The sequence below is a fragment of the Barbus barbus genome (genome assembly GCF_936440315.1).
Source record: "Barbus barbus genome assembly, chromosome: 7".
Lineage (NCBI taxonomy): Eukaryota > Metazoa > Chordata > Actinopteri > Cypriniformes > Cyprinidae > Barbus > Barbus barbus.
Window position 1 is genome coordinate 25560109 of NC_136735.1, and position 17191 is coordinate 25577299.

The window sequence follows — 17191 nt, forward strand, 5'->3', positions numbered from 1 at the left end:
GTTGTAGCAAACTAAAAGGCGCACTGCCTGTCCTGCAACAGACAGCAGCAATACTTACAACATGTGTTTACAGGTCCCAGAGTATGACAGGCTAGTCAAGTGCAGACTAAATTAACTATTAAGTATTCATGAAAAGCGACGGCATGTTTATCATTTGTATGTCTTCTAAACTAGACAGAAGAGTAGCGGTTAAGCTCTTCTACTGGGCTGTTTATCGTTACTTAGCAACGAAGTGTACTTTTCACCACTTCCGCTTCAGATGACAGCAATAAGGAAAGCCGAAGTCATTGCAGCAAATCGGTTCTTTTGAATCATTTATTTCAAAGAACCGACTCAGTGATTCAGCAGCTTATATTAAAGTTATTTCGCCTAAGTATATTTTGCATTTACGTTAAAAACACAAAATAAAATATGTTAGATGAAAAAGTTTTTTAACATTTTGACGGTTAATTTAAAAATAATAATATATATATTGATATATTGGCATACAATCAAGTCGTGAAGATTTTATGTGTAACATTTCTGCTATCTAGCTTTTAAAGAAACTTTTTATTGTCATTCATTTCATTGCAGGACTTGGTCCACTCTCGTATTAGCTCACTGTTCATTTTCAGGAAAGATCCGACTCAAAAGATTCACTGATCATACAGACAGTGATTATTATAATTTATAGCAATAAATTGCGGTTGTGGTTAGCCATTCACAACTGTCTTAACCCTCACCTGTTTAACCAACTAGTCAGAACTAGAAAAAGAAAAAAAAAGGTCCTATTGATATTGTGAGCTATATAAAGTAAATTATCATAAATCAATATCAGCAATAAAACAAAAAAAGTGTAAAGTATTCATCAACAGAGGTCAAGGCACAGATCACAAAGCAAACATCTCTTTAATTTGTTTCAACAGCTGTAAGCACCACATAGAAAAGAAAGAATAAAAGCCCAAATAAATAAAGATGATCAAGATTTTAAGTAAAATGTGACATGTGCTTTGCTGGACATCAGTAGCAACCTTTTTTTTATTTGGCATTTATACCATTTTAAGCTCAATGCTAATAGTGTCAGTGAGTAGGAATGGTGCATGACAAGACAAATCATATACAAAACAAGCATGCAGGTGAAATCAGTGTTGGGGAGGAAATTACATGATTACAATGCTACAGAATACCATTTGAGGCTAGAAAAACCTCTGAAATATAACAGGAAAACTTCTAATTTAGAAAAACATTCTTGTCCCTGACATATGAGACCACGATAATTCTGTCTTTTAGACTTAAAAATCATGATCTCACTGATGTACAATCTTCAGCAGCCCCTCATTTAAGGGCTCTCCATTCCTCCATTAGTTGGCTTTACTGCGTGTTTCTGAGTTCCTGGTGAAGGTTCGAGGATTAATATGGGCAATATAATCCGTCTGAAACCGAGAATTTGGTGTGCGTCGCCGTTTCCTTTCACCTTGTGTGGTGAAGAATGCATCCTGGAAACGCATGCTGGATGCCGTGGACTGCAAAGCACACATACAATTACACACATATACAATACATTCAAAAGAAAACCACAGAAGGTCAAGTATTCATTGACCACTGATTAACATTGTATGAATTTAAGAATGAACCTCTCATTTTAAAATCTTCCTGGTCGACTGACATTTGTTATGTTTAATCCAGAGAAAATTAAAAATTATGAAGAGAAATTTAAAAATATCTTTTGTGTTCCACAGACAGTCTGAATTATTTGGAATGACGTAAGAGTGAGCAAATGAGTACAGAGTATTAATTTTGGGGTGAACTAGCCTTTTAAAGAAAGTTCGGTGAGTGAGAACTCACCAAACGACCTTTGACTTTTTTGGGCAGGTCTTCATCCAGAGTGTAAATGTCCTCTCTCTTCGCCAATACTTGGGATCCATCTTCAAATTCCACCTACAAACAAGAACACAAGTCAAACCATGAACAGTTATTGCGGTAGCAGCAGAGCAGCAGTACTTGAGAGAATATGACTATGAGTGTGTGTACCTGATACATATATGAAGTATTAGAGCCAAGGTACTTGGCTCCATAAAAAAGTCCATCAGGCCACTTCACCTGAACAGCCTCCCCGACTTCAGGAGGCCCAAGCTGGGCACAATCTCTGCTCTGCAGGGCAAAAAGAGAACAGCTTTCACTCTGATGTCAGGATGCCAAACTAAAAACATTATGCGTATATTGTATGGACTGTAAAAATGAATGAGAAAATATGTAGGCCTGCACTTTTTGTGAAAAATAAGATGCTGTCAACTTTGTAAGCATATACTGCATTTTGTGTGCTTAAGTTTGTTTTCATGCTTTAGCTCGCTGAAAACATGCCACAAGATATTCATTAGAACAACTAATGGCTAGCAGCATTAGAAACACTCACCACAATGTCTTCAGGGAATGTATCATTGCTGAATGAGCCATCATCAAACATAACCTCATAGAATGTTTGGGCCATGACCTGGGTAACACGTGAGCTGTAGTAACGAAGATTTTTGTGTTTGGAGATCACCGTCTGGCCCACTTCTAATTCACTTTTGCTAACTTTCATTTTCTAGGGGAGAAGAAAAAAAATTCTTGATGATGGGCCAATTATGTGATATTTTCTATGTCTGTCTTTTTTATTAATTAAAAAATTTAATAAAAGGCAATTCATATAGACCATATCATGAATATGCCTCTTCAAATTTTTTTAATTTTTTGAAAGTCAAAGTAGTTGTTCTTGCACGACTACCATTCAAAAATTTGGGGGTCAGTAAGATTTTTTTTTAAGAAAGTAAAGAAACCGAAGCATCTTGTGACACCGAAGACCGAAGTGATGAAAATTCAGCTTTGTCATCACAGAAATTGTATCATTAAATAGAAAAAAACTGAAAACAGTTACTTCAAATTGCAATAATATTTCAGAGTATTAATGTTTTTTTATCATATTTATGATAAATAAATTCTGCCTTGGTGAGTCTTACTGACCTCAAACTTGTGAAAAGTAGTATAATTAATTTAAATAAAATAAAAAATAAATTTGATCATTTTTTTTATTATGTCTTTAAAATGATATGGCTAACTATAATGTAAGTCAGTTTGATGCATGACAAGACCACCATAAAACAGAAATTTATATCAAAGTCAGGACTAGGGCTGCACGATTAATCGAATGTGATTGTCATGCACATATTGTCAGTAAAGCCGGTTCAGCCGGTTTTCTTAGTAGCAAATCTCCATCACCTGCTTTCAGATGGAGCAGCATTTACTACACAGAGCCGTAGTTCTCTAACAAGCTACGCAAAAAAATAAATTAATTAATTAAATTTAAAGAAAAAAATAATAATTCTGAAAGCATGTAAAAATACTACATTTAATAATATGTTTTTACACCAAACTCACTTCATAATGTCAGTCGAGTGTTTGAAATAAATCCTTCAGTGAGATGATGAGGCTTCTTACACAGAATAAGGCACACAACATATTTCATAGTATTCTAAGCAGTGATAAAGGCTATGTCGATCAGCAATGCATTATAGATATACTTTATTATAATAATAAAATTATAATAAGAACTCAGATAAACCATAGTCGTATGTTTATTAGTCACATTTAATCAATGACAGCATTTAAATCTGTTTATTCAGCAACTGCTATAGGGATTTCCTGGGTTTATTCTGCAGGGCCTATTTGGACTTTCCGCGCGAGAGTGCCCTCTGGCCTTCAGATGGAGATTTACTACTGATCACAGAACTGCTCTTTACTGACAAGATGCGCATGAAAATCGCAGCTTCTGTCTAATCGCGATTTTAATTTCATTTCAATTTATCGTGCAGCCCTAGTTAGGACCCTGTAGAATCTCATGAATGTAGCGTATGTTAAGGTCAGTAAGTGAATTTGTGAAACGAGTATTTAAAAAATTCTATTCAGTCGACGCAGATAGCCTTGTGGGCAGCGCACCAACATACAGCGCCATTGCGCTACAGGCGTCCCGAGTTCGAATCCCGACTTGAGGTCCTTTCCCGATCCCGCCCCCTATCTCTCTCCCACTCTCCTGTCAGTTCTGATCTGTCCTATCATACTAAAAGCAAAAATGCCAAAAATAAATCTTAAAAAAAAAATTCTATTCAATGCATATGGTATGTTGTTCTTGTTTTTAGTGTGCTGGTTAAACACAACCTATTAAAATATACTCACAGCACTGGAGCTCCGTGACTGGTGCCTGTGACAGGTGATGAAAACCACATACGGCCAATCATCAGGCTCCATGGGCACTCCAGCTGAGTGTGCACAAGTGACATGGAAAGAGGTTGGGCAACGACCACATGAGCACTGAATACATGCTCCAGACAGCTTCTTTATCCTGTTACGGCAATATATACACTTCTACAGAGAGAGAGAGAAAGAGAGAGAATGATATAGTGCACAGATAACAACAAAAAAAGTGTCAATACTTTGTCTAAACATGGAAACAGCAGTGTAGGCAAAATTCATTTTGGTTTTAGTGTTTCACTGGTGTGTCAAAAGACATTAAATTGCTCAGCTTTGATGGGCTGTTAAGACTTTTGCACTTTTTTGCAATTTCTACGGCCTATAAATGTGTGTGTTTATAACTCACCAGTTTATATCTCTGTACAGGTATGGCACTGATGTCAATAGGTGCTCTCTTCACAACATCAATGAACTTCACCTCAGGGAGACCCACAGCACACATCACATGGACCCATCTATAGCATGTACAATGCATGAGACACTTGATGCATTCACTAAGATCTAAGAACACTAGCCTGACCAAACTCTGATTTGCTTATTATTTGAAATACCAGAGAATGTGTAAAAAGCATACTTCTGCTCTGTTTTGTATTTAATACAATACTATATTAGTATTAATGGATCTAAATAATGGAGATTACCGGTCATCTGAGGTTCTTTTTAACGCACCTCCCCTCAGGTTACACAAACAGCATCCCTGGTATAGAACAGACACACAAACAAAACGAAACAGTCAAAAAAAAAAAAAATGCAGCAAAATTGTAAGTAGAACATAAATGATAGTGATACAGAATGACTGAATTATTACATACAGCTGCCAGGTCTCCGCTCACACATCTGTCACATGTCCACACTGGGCTGACATCATGAGCAGCAACACCATAGCAACCTGTGGACCAATCAAAACAAACTGTCACATTCTCTATGCCAAGCTATGCTTTTGTGTATGTGTGTGATTACTTAAGATGGTAATTATTAAATGTGTACAACACTTCTTGAACACATATACCAAAGAATGCTTTATAAAAAAGTGTGAAATCATGACAATTTTTGCAATAATTTTATTCAATAAAAGCCCAATTTTCAAACCATTTTGGAACAATATGTAATGGGAAACACATGACACAAAAAATGTATTAAAATTTTTTCCTTCCACATTATACATCTAACATCAATCTAAAATTGAGTGGGAAAAGATAACAAGAGATTTTCAGATAATATTATAATGATCTGCTTTAGCACAACGGCAATATAAAAGCCAATTACTTCATTTAGCAACAGCATGTTAACAAAGTCAAATGTAAAAAAAGGAAATGAATGATTAATATTTTTATCTTATATTATAAATGGGTCTTCACACATGAAAACAATACTTTACAAGTAAACATATTTAACTTATGTATTTAATACATTATATACACTAGCATTTAAATCAGTAAGTTGTTTTTTTTATTAATTTTTATTTTATTATTTTTTTATTAAGAATAAATTAATACCTTTATTCAGCAAGAATAGATTAAATTGATCAAAGGTGACAGTTAAGACTTTTACATAGTTACAGAATATTTATTTTAAATAAATTATGTTCTTTCAAACTTTCTATTCATCAAAGAATCCTAAAAATATATCACCACAAAAAGTTAATAATAATATCATCATAATAATATTAATAATAAAAAATGTTTCTTGAGCACCAAATCACCATATTAGAAAATTCAGTTTTGCCATCACAATAACAAATTAAATTTAAAAATATATTCAAATAGAAAACAGTTAAAACTATAATGATATTTCACAATATTACTGGGTTAATTAAATATGGGGATTTTTCATGTGTTAAGTTTGTTGTTGAATGATCTCAGGGACGTACTGGCATGAACTTGAACACAGCAACTATTACAGGCCACAAGAGGACTGGATCCATCCTCCTCCAGCAATGTGTTCAAGGGACAAGGGCCCTCCTGGTACGCAAAGCAAATTTCAGGGATCAGAGGTCGCGATCTCAATCCCGCCTCCTGTGAACATGACCCCTGAGACTCTGTCGCAGCACTCATCAAGACATCATGCCTTCTCTCCTCTAAATTATCAGGCTGTGAGAGCAAAAACAAGAGTTTGAAATATCTGTGTGATACAAAGCACAAATACACAAATCAGTACATAGGATCTCTATAAAAAAAAAACGTTACCTGATAGTATGGCATGAAAAGAGTGCAGACAGCACAGTGTGGAGAGGTTTTAGCTGCAGATGTGTTGTACTCTCGTTCATATTGAAAATGAGCTTTTCTGTGTTGCCACAGATGCACTAAAGGCTTTGCCCATTCCTCAGTTTCTGGCTCCTCTTCTTTAGTTGCACAGTCCTCTAAAGTCTCTGAGACATGTATACAAATAAATATTTACTCCAAGACTATCAATTTAACATGTTAATTTAGTATGATTAATTGCATAACTTCACACAGCTTCTTAAAAGTATACATGTGTGCACGATGTGAGACAAAGATGTCAGTCTGCACATATACATAGACGAATAATTAATAATACTATAGACAGAATGCAACAATGTAATATTAGTGCAATTTTGTCTAATGACAGCATGTGGTAAAGACAAATATTCAGGAGTCAGGAAAGATTTGTAATGTAATAAAACATTATAATATGCTATTAACAAAAGTACAAATACAACTATTGTTCAAATTCCTATTGTTTATTGCTCTTAATAAAGACGAAAGGGGTTAAACATTCACCATCATCGCTGGCAGCCTGCTGTTTCACAGCACTTGGCACTGCTCTTGCAGTGGGTTTTCTGAGGGGGTGACGCCAACTCTTGGCTGTCTTCTTAACAGTTTGCATGTGGTACTGGGAGAACAACAAAAGAGAAAGAGGCAAAGAGGAGGTCAGTGAGAGAGAGAGAGACACTTTCCAAAAATATAAAATACTGTGCTACCTTTATTGTGCATGTGTGTGTATAGTATGTGCACATTTATTAATGCTTTGACACGGTTTACAAAGTAAGTGAGTGATCTGATTTATGTGTACAGAAATTTTCACTGGATTCACAGCAGGTGTAAATTAATATAAAAGTTTGTGATCAGTAAGACTTTAATACTTTTAATTAACATTTTTATTCAGCAAGGATGCATTAAAGTCACAGTAAAGACTCACAGTAAAGATATATATATATATATATATATAAAACAAATAAAATATACATAAAAATATCTAAAATCTCTAAATATAAAAAAAAAAATATTAATTAAAAAAAATAAAACCCACACCAGTGTCTGTGCTTCTCATTTGTATGCATAATTTAGTTTAGGTTTAGTTAAATTTAGCTAATCTAAAAGAGAAAATGACATGGCAAAACAAAATCCAATCAGAGCACATATATATATATATATATATATATATATATATAAAACAAATAATAAAATATACATAAAAATATCTAAAATCTCTAAATATAAAAAATAATTAAAAATAAAAATTAATTAAAAACCCCACCAGTGTCTGTGTTTCTCATTTGTATGCTAAATTTAGTTTAGGCTTAGTTAAGTTTAGCTAATCTAAAAGAGAAAATGACATGGCAAAACAAAATCAAATCAGAGCACATCTGTTATTAAACAAACAGGTAAAAATTTTGACCACTGAGATTTTACTGTGAGCAGGTTCATCCTGTAGGTTATGATTAAAGTTGAAACCAAGCAATCAGCAAAATGTCTTGTCACCACGGTCACTGTTTGTTAGGTCAGAATCTCAGAGCAATGTAGTAGAGAGGACGTATTTCTTGTCATGGTATAGCACCAGAACTCACTGTACAGACTTCCCCTGGCTCCAGACCCGTTTCCACATACTCAGGGTCACTCATGGCATTCTCCTCACTGGATTCACTGCTGCTGTCAGCACCTTTATCTCCTGATTCACACGAATCAGAGTCGCTCACAGACCCATCATGCTCTGACTTTGCACCTTCATAATACTCCTGACCTTTAAACTCTTCCTCCTGAGGTTCCTGAGAGCCTGCCTGCTCACTGAGCACACAAGCTTCAGCTGGTTCCAACTCCCCATTCTGCTGCTTCAGATCAGGAGGTGTGTTTGGAGCCATGTCTGCACCAGAGCACTGCATGAGAATGGGCTCCAGGTTGGTCCAGGTCTGAGTGCATGGTGAAGAGTTTGGAGAATCAGGGAACCTTTCTTGTTGGCACCCTGATTCGGACCACATGGTGTAGGGCAGCGAGTCATGGGCATAATCTGTAAGATTGCTCACTCCTGTGGTAAGACCAACTACCAGCTCAGGTTGCAAGCTCTCAATGAGCACTGCCGGATTCTGAGAGCTGAGGTTTTTCCAAATGGTGAAGGGTTTGGACTCCATGTAGGGGCCCTGGGAGGATGTGAGAGAGCTTGACTGCTCATCGAGACTTAGAGAAGTTGGTTTGTCTCCTCTTTCCACTGAGTTACTGGCCATTTCAGAGTCACAGGTGTCCATTAAATCCACATCTGCTACGGTAGAACATTGTAAAATACTCCGAGTAGTGATTTTAAACTGTGAAATGGATTCATTTTGAATGTTCTGGTCTGCAGATGGGATGTGTTTATGTCCTTCCTGTTTGGACTCCTCTGGTGGCCCCCATTGTGGAACCAAGGTAGGAGACGCTGGTTTTGCTATAAAGGTGTCTGAGACTGAGTTTTGTGACTGGCTTACACCTTCTTGGAGTGCAACAAAGGGCCAATCATGACAAGGTCTTACAGAACAAGTCCCCACATCGTCTGTTATAACAGGAGGTAAGTGTGAATTTTCCAGATGGAGAACAGGTGCATTATTGTTCGGACTGTGAGGTCTGTGATTTGTAGTGTCGGGTCGGACAGCGAGAGTCAGTGAGGGCATTTCAGGTGTGAGATATTGAGGATTGACTCCCTCTTCTATGAGCTCGGGCATTAGAAGAGGCATTTCACAAAACAAAGTATTCTGGATTTCAGAGTTTGTTCTGTTTTCTGAGGTTTCTGAACCCTGAAGAGCAGAGTCCAGACGGATCGAGCTTTGCTCTTTGTAAAGTGCTGATGTGCCGCAATCGATGGTGCTCTCAGTCAAGATATCGGCGACCGTCTCTTCGGTTTCAATTTTAGCTTGTCGGGAATCAGTTTCTGTAAATAAAACCACAGCACCAGTGGAATTAAGTCTCGGTGAATAGGTCACAGGAATAGAAGGAGCACTTGTTACTGAGACAGGTTCACATTTTAATGCTTGATTAGGAATTTCAGCAGTTCTTTCTGAGTCCAGAGTCACATCCACAGTGACGCTGCTGTCTGAGGTTGATTCAGGTCCAGGTTGTGCAGTGGAGTTTGAGTTTGTGGATACTCGACCTTCATCGAAAATTAAAGATGTCTGGGAGCTCGTGTGACCTGGATCGGGGTCACTCTGTCTGGATGTGGGTGTGAGTGGAGGGGTCGAGAGTTGCTCAGAGGAATCATCTATGACTTGTCTGGTGGAGTGGTCCAGCAAGTCATTCTCCACTCGTGTTACTTTAACAACACACATTTGTCGACATGGACCAGTGAGCCCTAAAAAAAGACAAAATAATAAAACAGACACATAAACAGGCATGCAGTTATAGCATTTATAGCATACACTACTGTTCCAAAGTTTGGGGATTTTTAATGCTTACCAAGGATACATAAATCAAAAATACAGTAAAAACAGTAATACTGTGAAATATTATTACAATTTAAAATAACAATTTCCTTAAAATAACAGTTTTACTTTTCAATGTTATTCATTCCAGTGATGGCAAAACTGAATTTTTAACAGCCTTAAATCATTCTAATATGCCAAATCATTTCTTATTATTGTCAATGTTGGAACATTTGTGCTGCTGCTTAATTTTTTTGTGGAATCAGTGAAATATTTCGTGGATGCATTTTTCAGGATTCTTTGCTGAATATAAAGTTTAAAAGAACAGCATGTTTTTGAAATATAAATCTTTTGTAAAATGATGCATGTCGCTTTTGACAAATTGGTAACACTTTACAATAAGGTGTCATTCGTTAAGTAACATGAACGAACAATGAACACTACATTTATTACACTCTTTATTAATGTTAGTTAATAAAAATACAGTCGTTCATTGTTTGTTCATGTTAGTTCACAGTGCATTAACTAATGTTAACAAACAAAACTTGTTATTTTAATAATGCATTAGTAAATGATGAAATTAGCATTAACTAAGATTAATAAATGCTATACAAAAATTGTTAATTCTTAGTTTATGTTAACGAATGTAGTTAACTAAATTAACTACTGAACCTTATTGTAAAATGTTACCGATAAATTTAATCAATTTATTTTCTATTATTTTCTACATTTAATCCATTTATTAATCTATTTAGTCACGGCTAAATAAATTATTAATTTCCTTTAAAAAAAAACATATTAATCCCAACGGTATTGTGCATTTAATTTTAATTTATTCAGATAGTTTTTATTATTTTCCAATTTTTCTGACAGGCCAGTCAAAAAAAAATTATACCATACTAAATCATAGACCACAAGTTTTCATTTGGATTTGACAAAAATGCCATGTTGTGATGAACTAGGACTTACTTAAAACACAATGCAGTCTTATACTGATTCACAAACGATGTCTGTCCTTAATGTGAGTGTGTTATCAGATCACATCAGATTATATTTGAAAATTAATAGCACACAAAATAAATTTGAAAATGCATTTACATTTATTTCTGAATCAGAGAACAACTGCAAATGGCTCAGCAATAGCGTGGGGAATGTATTAATGGAGAACACGTATTGTGATTGAATAATGTATTGTGAGCTTACACAAATAATACCAATACCAGCCTTTTAATTCACCTGAGTACTGTGATTCTTTCTGGTGTTTCACTGAGTCTTCATTATCCTCGTTTTTCAATGTTAAATCTGCCCCTCTACTTCTGCGACCACCCCCCTTCACTGGTGCAGAGTCCACAGTCTTCAGTCGTTTGGAGCATGCACGTGAATAATGGACACTGTTGATACAAAAAAAAAAGATGAATCATCCACCATCCAAGACAGAACTGAGTCTGCTAGCAAACAGCATTTTTGTTCCAAATAATTTCTATTTGGCATCATATGGCTCTATATGTTTCTACCTATAATGTTACGGTCTGACAAGTATTTTAATACAGTAGTGTGCTCAAATACTCAGACTTGAATACTGGCAAAAAAAATTATTTTATTTCAACTTTCTTTCAATTAACAAAAACGATTTATACTATTTTAGTTAACAATAACTATACCAAAGCAGAGGGGGGAGTGAAAGGGTCTTAAGCAGACTTATAACCCAAGTTGCTCTGCAAATGTCTCCTCAAACTATTGTTCTGAAAGCAGTTGACCTGAAAAAGGAAGCTAACTACAGAAGATATACCTTGCTGAAACCCTGCTAATACCTTGAGGTGGAGGGTGCTTTCCTACGACGCCTCTGAAGCCAGCTCTGCAGCTCCGGTGTGGTGCCTGGTGTGGCCAAGGTGTGATCCAATGGACACGAGTCTTTGCCTTGTGTCCAAGCCTGATAGCGATCTGGCTGGAATCGTCTAACAAATGGATCCATGGAGATCTTCACCATGTCCTTACTGCACGTACACTGCAAGAGGACAGGTTTTTCACACAAAAAAAAAAAAAAAAAAAAAAGAGCGTCAAATGTTCACCAGCTGCAGATGAAGGTAACATGAAGGTGCCAGATTTACATCAGCAACATCTGTTATTAAGTGTTTCTTAGTACCTGCGTAGCAACTTTTCCATAATTGATCCACCGGATACTGGCGAAATTGGTGGATTCAGCACAGTTGAAGCCGTGGTTGAAGCCAGCGTGGTAGCCATAGGGAAATGTAATCATAAATTCCCCTGCTTCCTGTGTTATCTGTAATAATATATCAGTGTATTGTGAACACATACGAGGAGAACTGAGACACCACAATATTATTCTTAAAAATAAAATAGTTAAGAAAATTGATTCTAAAAGACTGTAGATTGCCTTATCAAATGGTATGCTGTATTTCTTTAGTACAGAGGGGGATATCAGTGTCATCTTGTGTCTCAGGAACGCCTCACAGCTTTTAAAGCTGTTAGGAAAGAAACCTAAAGACAAAGACACATTTAACACACCCAGTACAACACAAAGGAAATAATTATATCTAGGTTAGCTAGATACATCCATACACCCTTTTTTCTGGACATGTCCTGTCCAGAATATCTAAATGTCTAGGTTTATGACCTTGTTTTGCTACTGATGTGCTCTCTACTGTTCTCATACATTATATGTGTGCGTATTTGCATTGCTTTGACTGTTTTCTGTAGACCCCACCTTCTTGCACAGCATGATTGGTTGATCATGTACAATGCCCACAAGCTTTTGGTCAAACTAATTCTGAGTTGTTACTTTCAGGAAGTATGAAAACAGTAGGAAAACAAAGCCAAAACCTGGACATTTTCCTGTATGGTCAACCTAGATATATTCAAGCAAGTATGATGATCTCATGTATTTCATACAAGATGTCAGTATACTGCACACTCCTTTAAAAGATTACTTTGTTAGTTGTACTTTTAAAAAGAATTTACCTATAGCAAGACGCTCCAATCTCTTCCCATGTTCTGGAGGGATGGCATACCTGTGAAATTGGTATTTATTTATTTATTTTTTAAAAAGCCAGAATTCCAGGTCCTCTGAGGTAGATGAAGAAAGAAGTTCAAATAGATCTATGCATACTCAAGAAACACAGAAAACCACAGTGAGTCCTACCAGGATTTGGGCTCCCCAAAGTGCAGGTAGTTAATGCTGTAGAGGTCCATGTCCTCCGTGTGCCAGGAGAAGCTGGTTTTCCACATTCCAAAGTACAGATAGGGTGTGTTTACACCCTGAATGGACACTCCACAATCCTCCTCAATCACATCCAAGATTGAGTTCAGGTGCCCGATGTTCCACTCTTCAATGTCCTGAGGTAAGAGCAGCAAACATTATCTCAACTATCACCTGCTTACTAGTTCGGCACAATAAAGAAAGTACCATGGCACTACCAAGATGTTTTTGATTATATTTTCCCCCTCATTATTTCACAAATGATTCATGAATATTTTTTGTGTTTTTATTTTTTTAGGTTTATTTTCATAATTATCTTAAAATACCATGTAAAGACACTGGTAATTTATTATCATAATCATTCATGATATACATCAAAGCAACATAGCAATATTTCACAGCAAAAGAATAATTGAAAAAATCTAATAAATAGCAAATAATATGCTATTACACACACTACTGAATTTTAACTTTAAATATTTATAATAAAAAACAAATTAAATTAAAACAATGGCATGAGGCTTTCAAATATTTCTTGATTAAATAAACACTACTTAAAGTTGTTTAAGTAATTTTCTGTTTAACAGTCAACTGCAGGCAGCCACCACCAAGAAAACTGCTATTCTTTGTTATAACACATGGCATTCACATTCCATTTGAGGTATGTTACTTTGGACATTCAGAGGACAAGAGCTGTGCTCCGCCTGCATCCTCACCTCATCATAGAGTGTGCCGCTCACATCAGCACCATAGATGGGCGAGACGAATGTCAGATTCTTCCAGTACTTCCTCTCCAGGTCTTCATAGTTCAGGTAGCGAGGTGTGCAGTACCTGAGTAGGTAAATCACACATCTCCAGATGGCCTTAACGAATATAGGTCAATCCATCATTTAAAGGAATCTCATTACAGAGTGCAATAGAAGTCCAGCATATAACAATGCATAAAAGAACTATGGTAAAGGAACCAAACCAGAGGTGTTTGTAAACTGCATGGCACGGTATTTTAAAACTGTATTTTAAACAAAAATGTTCTAATAATACTTTCCAAAATTATTTTTGTTTAGATATTGTTTAATATATGTAGTGTTTCTTTTATTATTATTTAGTAAACACATCTGCTGTCGTTTATGCACTGCTTTGCTTTTTTGGAAATATGAAAGAATAACCTAGACTGTAGGTTATGGCTGAATACTGTATAAAGAAATGGAAAGAATGTGAATGCAACCCACAGAATATTACTGCATGCACATACTGTGTTTAAATGTAGTTAGAGTAGAATAACAGTTGCCACTTACATATCACTGTTGGCCAGTCTGCGGAATTCTCGCACAGTGAGTGGTTTCTTCTGGATGTTGTACTGGGTGAAGAGTCCTGATTGGCCAGCCACCATCTGCTGAATAGGCGCTGGAATGATGAAATCATCAATATCATCGTAATTACAACGTGGCTTCCAGCCCTTGGGTGGAATAACCTGTGGAAATAATTAAGAATTATGAAACCACTATTTTTGGCCCAAGAGTGTGAGTGTGTACATATATAATACACATATATAAAAGAGAACTACAAAATAAAATAAAAATATCATAGTATATTATATTTGTATATTCATAGTATATTATATATTATATTTTATATATTACCTTTATTTCTATTAAAAGTATTAAAGTTACAGGATTACACACAATATTATTCTATGACTATCTTACTATTATTACATATTATTACAATTATTATTATATTTTATATATTATCGTTGTGATCTTGTGAATATAAATAAATAATAATAATTAAAAATAAAAAGCCCATCACTCTTTTGTGCTGTCCTCACTGATTGATGTAAAAAAACAAACATGCAATGGATCTATATTGTGCATTTAGAGTTTGTACTGTTATTATTACATGTACAATATATATTTTTCTATCAATCACATGCATACACATACAAACATACCAACCTTGGCCAGTCCAGCACGATGAGCTCCCTGAGACTCCATGTAAACCAGGTACTGGTTGAAGTCCTTAAACTCCTCCATGGTAGGTCTGAAGGTCATGATCTTACAGGCAGGGTTAGCCGGGGCACTTGCCCCAACACCTGCCATCCTGACCTCTCCCTGCTGCCTCCCAGAGGCTCTCCCTGCAGAGCACACTCTGTGCAATTATACTTCCCCTTCATAATCATGATTACACAACAAAACATGCTGTGATTAACACAGTTACAGTGACAAAGGTCCAACAGCTTCTTCTTTTGTGCATTTGCATTTGACTGACCGTCTAGCCATTGTCATTTAATTAACATAACGATTTGGGTCCTGTACAGACAAACCACGGACTAGGATTTCGTCACTGCGATCACTGACAATCAAACCTACAGTTATAATCAAACAGTGTGTTTACTTACATAATTGTCAATTCTAAAGAAGTTTGCCATAAATCCATATTTGTAAATGCAATCAGCCCTATATCGTAACTCATTATTAAAGCACAATGCAGCAAGCCTAAAATGTGTCATTTACACGCGTTGCATGAGTTTTTAATGCAGGCCCACTCCCATAATCTGCTGATAAAACAATGATATAAAAGCCGGGCTACATATAGGCGAAATATCTATATTAAAAACTTATCGCATGCGTGTAAACTGCCCGCGGTATGATTTTTATCGTCTCAACAATACTGTTTAGTGTACTCAGATAGGTTTATTTACAGTTAGCTTATTAGCTGCTAGAGTGACCGTATTAAATGTCCACTTCTTCTAGTCTCGTTGTCAAAGTTCTTCTCTGAGCCCATAATAGCAAGATGAAGCTGTTCCTGTGCGCATAACACATCCGTTCTCTGTCATGTGTATTGATTATAAATACCTCAGTGTAGTGTGTTCGTGGGCACGCAGTCCAGTCCCTTTAAACACCCCAGCTGTTCTACTTCATGACAGCTCTCTGCTCTCACACGATTTCATTTCTGCTTCTCTTCATCTCGCTCTGGGCTCAAAACAGCGCAGCGCCATCTGGTGGGCTGTATGTTACACAAATGTTTAGTTTTCGGCATAAAAAAAAATTAAATCAGACGCAGCACATTTATAGTCAAGAATGTTTGCCTTAAAAAATGTGCGTTGTCTTAAATAAAATAGTTTAGAATAATGAATGTTTTTTTTTTAATAATGTTTTTGTTTACATTGAATAAATGAAAAAAATAAAGTTTTAAGGGTTTGAATTGGCTAAATAACAATTTTGTTTATTTAATAAATACATTCTTCACAGATTAAATTGGTAAAACATTTTTTCATGGAAATAGACTTTCCATTAGGCCTATAGGCATTATTTCTCATTGTATATTTCTCTTCAGTATAAATACTGACTACTGAAAACACTTTATGCTTTAAGCTTTTTGGTTTTGCGATTGTTATACAATGTATGCAAACGTACCAAAAATTAGTTGGATATCTATTTTTCAGCTTTTTTTTATCTAAGAAAAAATATCAAATGCATGCGGTACAAATAATGTATCGTATTTTACTGTTTATGATTTGCCTGTGTCAGCAACAGCATTCTTAATGTTTTGTAGGCCTATGTCTCTTTCATGTCTCATAATAATAATAATGCATTATTTAAAATAATTAGCCTAAATATATTTAATTGTAGCCTATACAGTTATTTTAAACTTAAATAATGCAGTTATTTTTTATTATGTGCATTGATATTTTTTACGTAAACGCAAGTCTAAGTAGGCTTGGCGGTTTACTTTGAAATTTGGGAGAGGAAGAGCGCGCGCCCTTTGCACTAGCATAATTCTTATAAACCTTCACACGGTGGATATGCGTGTATCTGGTGAATATCGACGCTTTGGCAATGCAAAGGTTTTAACTGGGCAATAAAGCTCCTGGAATCTCAACCTTAAGAAGAGGAGGAGGAGAGAGAGAGGGCGGGAGACAGAGAGAGAGAGAGAGAGAGAGAGAGAGGGCGGGAGACAGAGAGAGAGAGTCGGATTTATCAAGTGCTGAAAGCAGATTAAACTGAAGTGCGTCTCTGTGAAACTCCCATCGGACTAACCCGCCTTCACTTTATTTATTTACCGTCCCAGTGAGTCTTCTGTCGGCG

The 17191-nt window shown here is 36.0% G+C and overlaps 1 protein-coding gene across 4 annotated transcripts; it reads right to left on the minus strand.

Annotated features, from left to right (window-relative positions):
- Positions 1-869: 869 nt before the first annotated feature.
- On the minus strand, positions 870-16057 carry LOC306873079 (lysine-specific demethylase 4C-like). Of its 4 annotated transcripts, none has more exons than XM_079422093.1 (22): positions 15959-16057; positions 15059-15237; positions 14399-14574; positions 13820-13934; positions 13047-13240; positions 12866-12915; positions 12282-12385; positions 12030-12167; positions 11698-11891; positions 11123-11277; positions 8072-9816; positions 7005-7116; positions 6450-6631; positions 6134-6353; positions 5076-5152; positions 4905-4960; positions 4610-4718; positions 4189-4377; positions 2393-2563; positions 2011-2130; positions 1825-1917; positions 870-1502 (listed from the first exon to the last, which is right to left on the minus strand). In XM_079422093.1, the coding sequence occupies exons 2-22, from the start codon at positions 15200-15202 to the stop codon at positions 1341-1343; spliced, it is 4506 nt and encodes a 1501-aa protein (XP_079278219.1). In that variant the 5' UTR covers positions 15203-15237; positions 15959-16057; the 3' UTR covers positions 870-1340. The 4 variants fall into 4 exon arrangements, with proteins under 4 accessions (XP_079278219.1, XP_079278220.1, XP_079278221.1 ...); XM_079422094.1 differs by having other exon boundaries at positions 1792-1917; XM_079422095.1 differs by lacking the exon at positions 2393-2563.
- Between the last annotated feature and the right edge of the window lie 1134 nt (positions 16058-17191).

What these genes read in the sequence shown, in the direction of transcription:
- LOC306873079 (XM_079422093.1), bottom strand. Translation starts at nt 15,202, where the DNA reads ATGGCAGGTGTTGGGGCAAGTGCCCCGGCTAACCCTGCCTGTAAGATC. An exon ending in ATGGAAAAGTTGCTACGCAG is followed by an intron (nt 11,892 to 12,029) that starts GTACTAAGAAAC and finishes GTCCTCTTGCAG; the next exon opens with TGTACGTGCAGTAAGGACAT. An exon ending in AAAAAGTCAAAGGTCGTTTG is followed by an intron (nt 1,503 to 1,824) that starts GTGAGTTCTCAC and finishes TGTGCTTTGCAG; the next exon opens with TCCACGGCATCCAGCATGCG.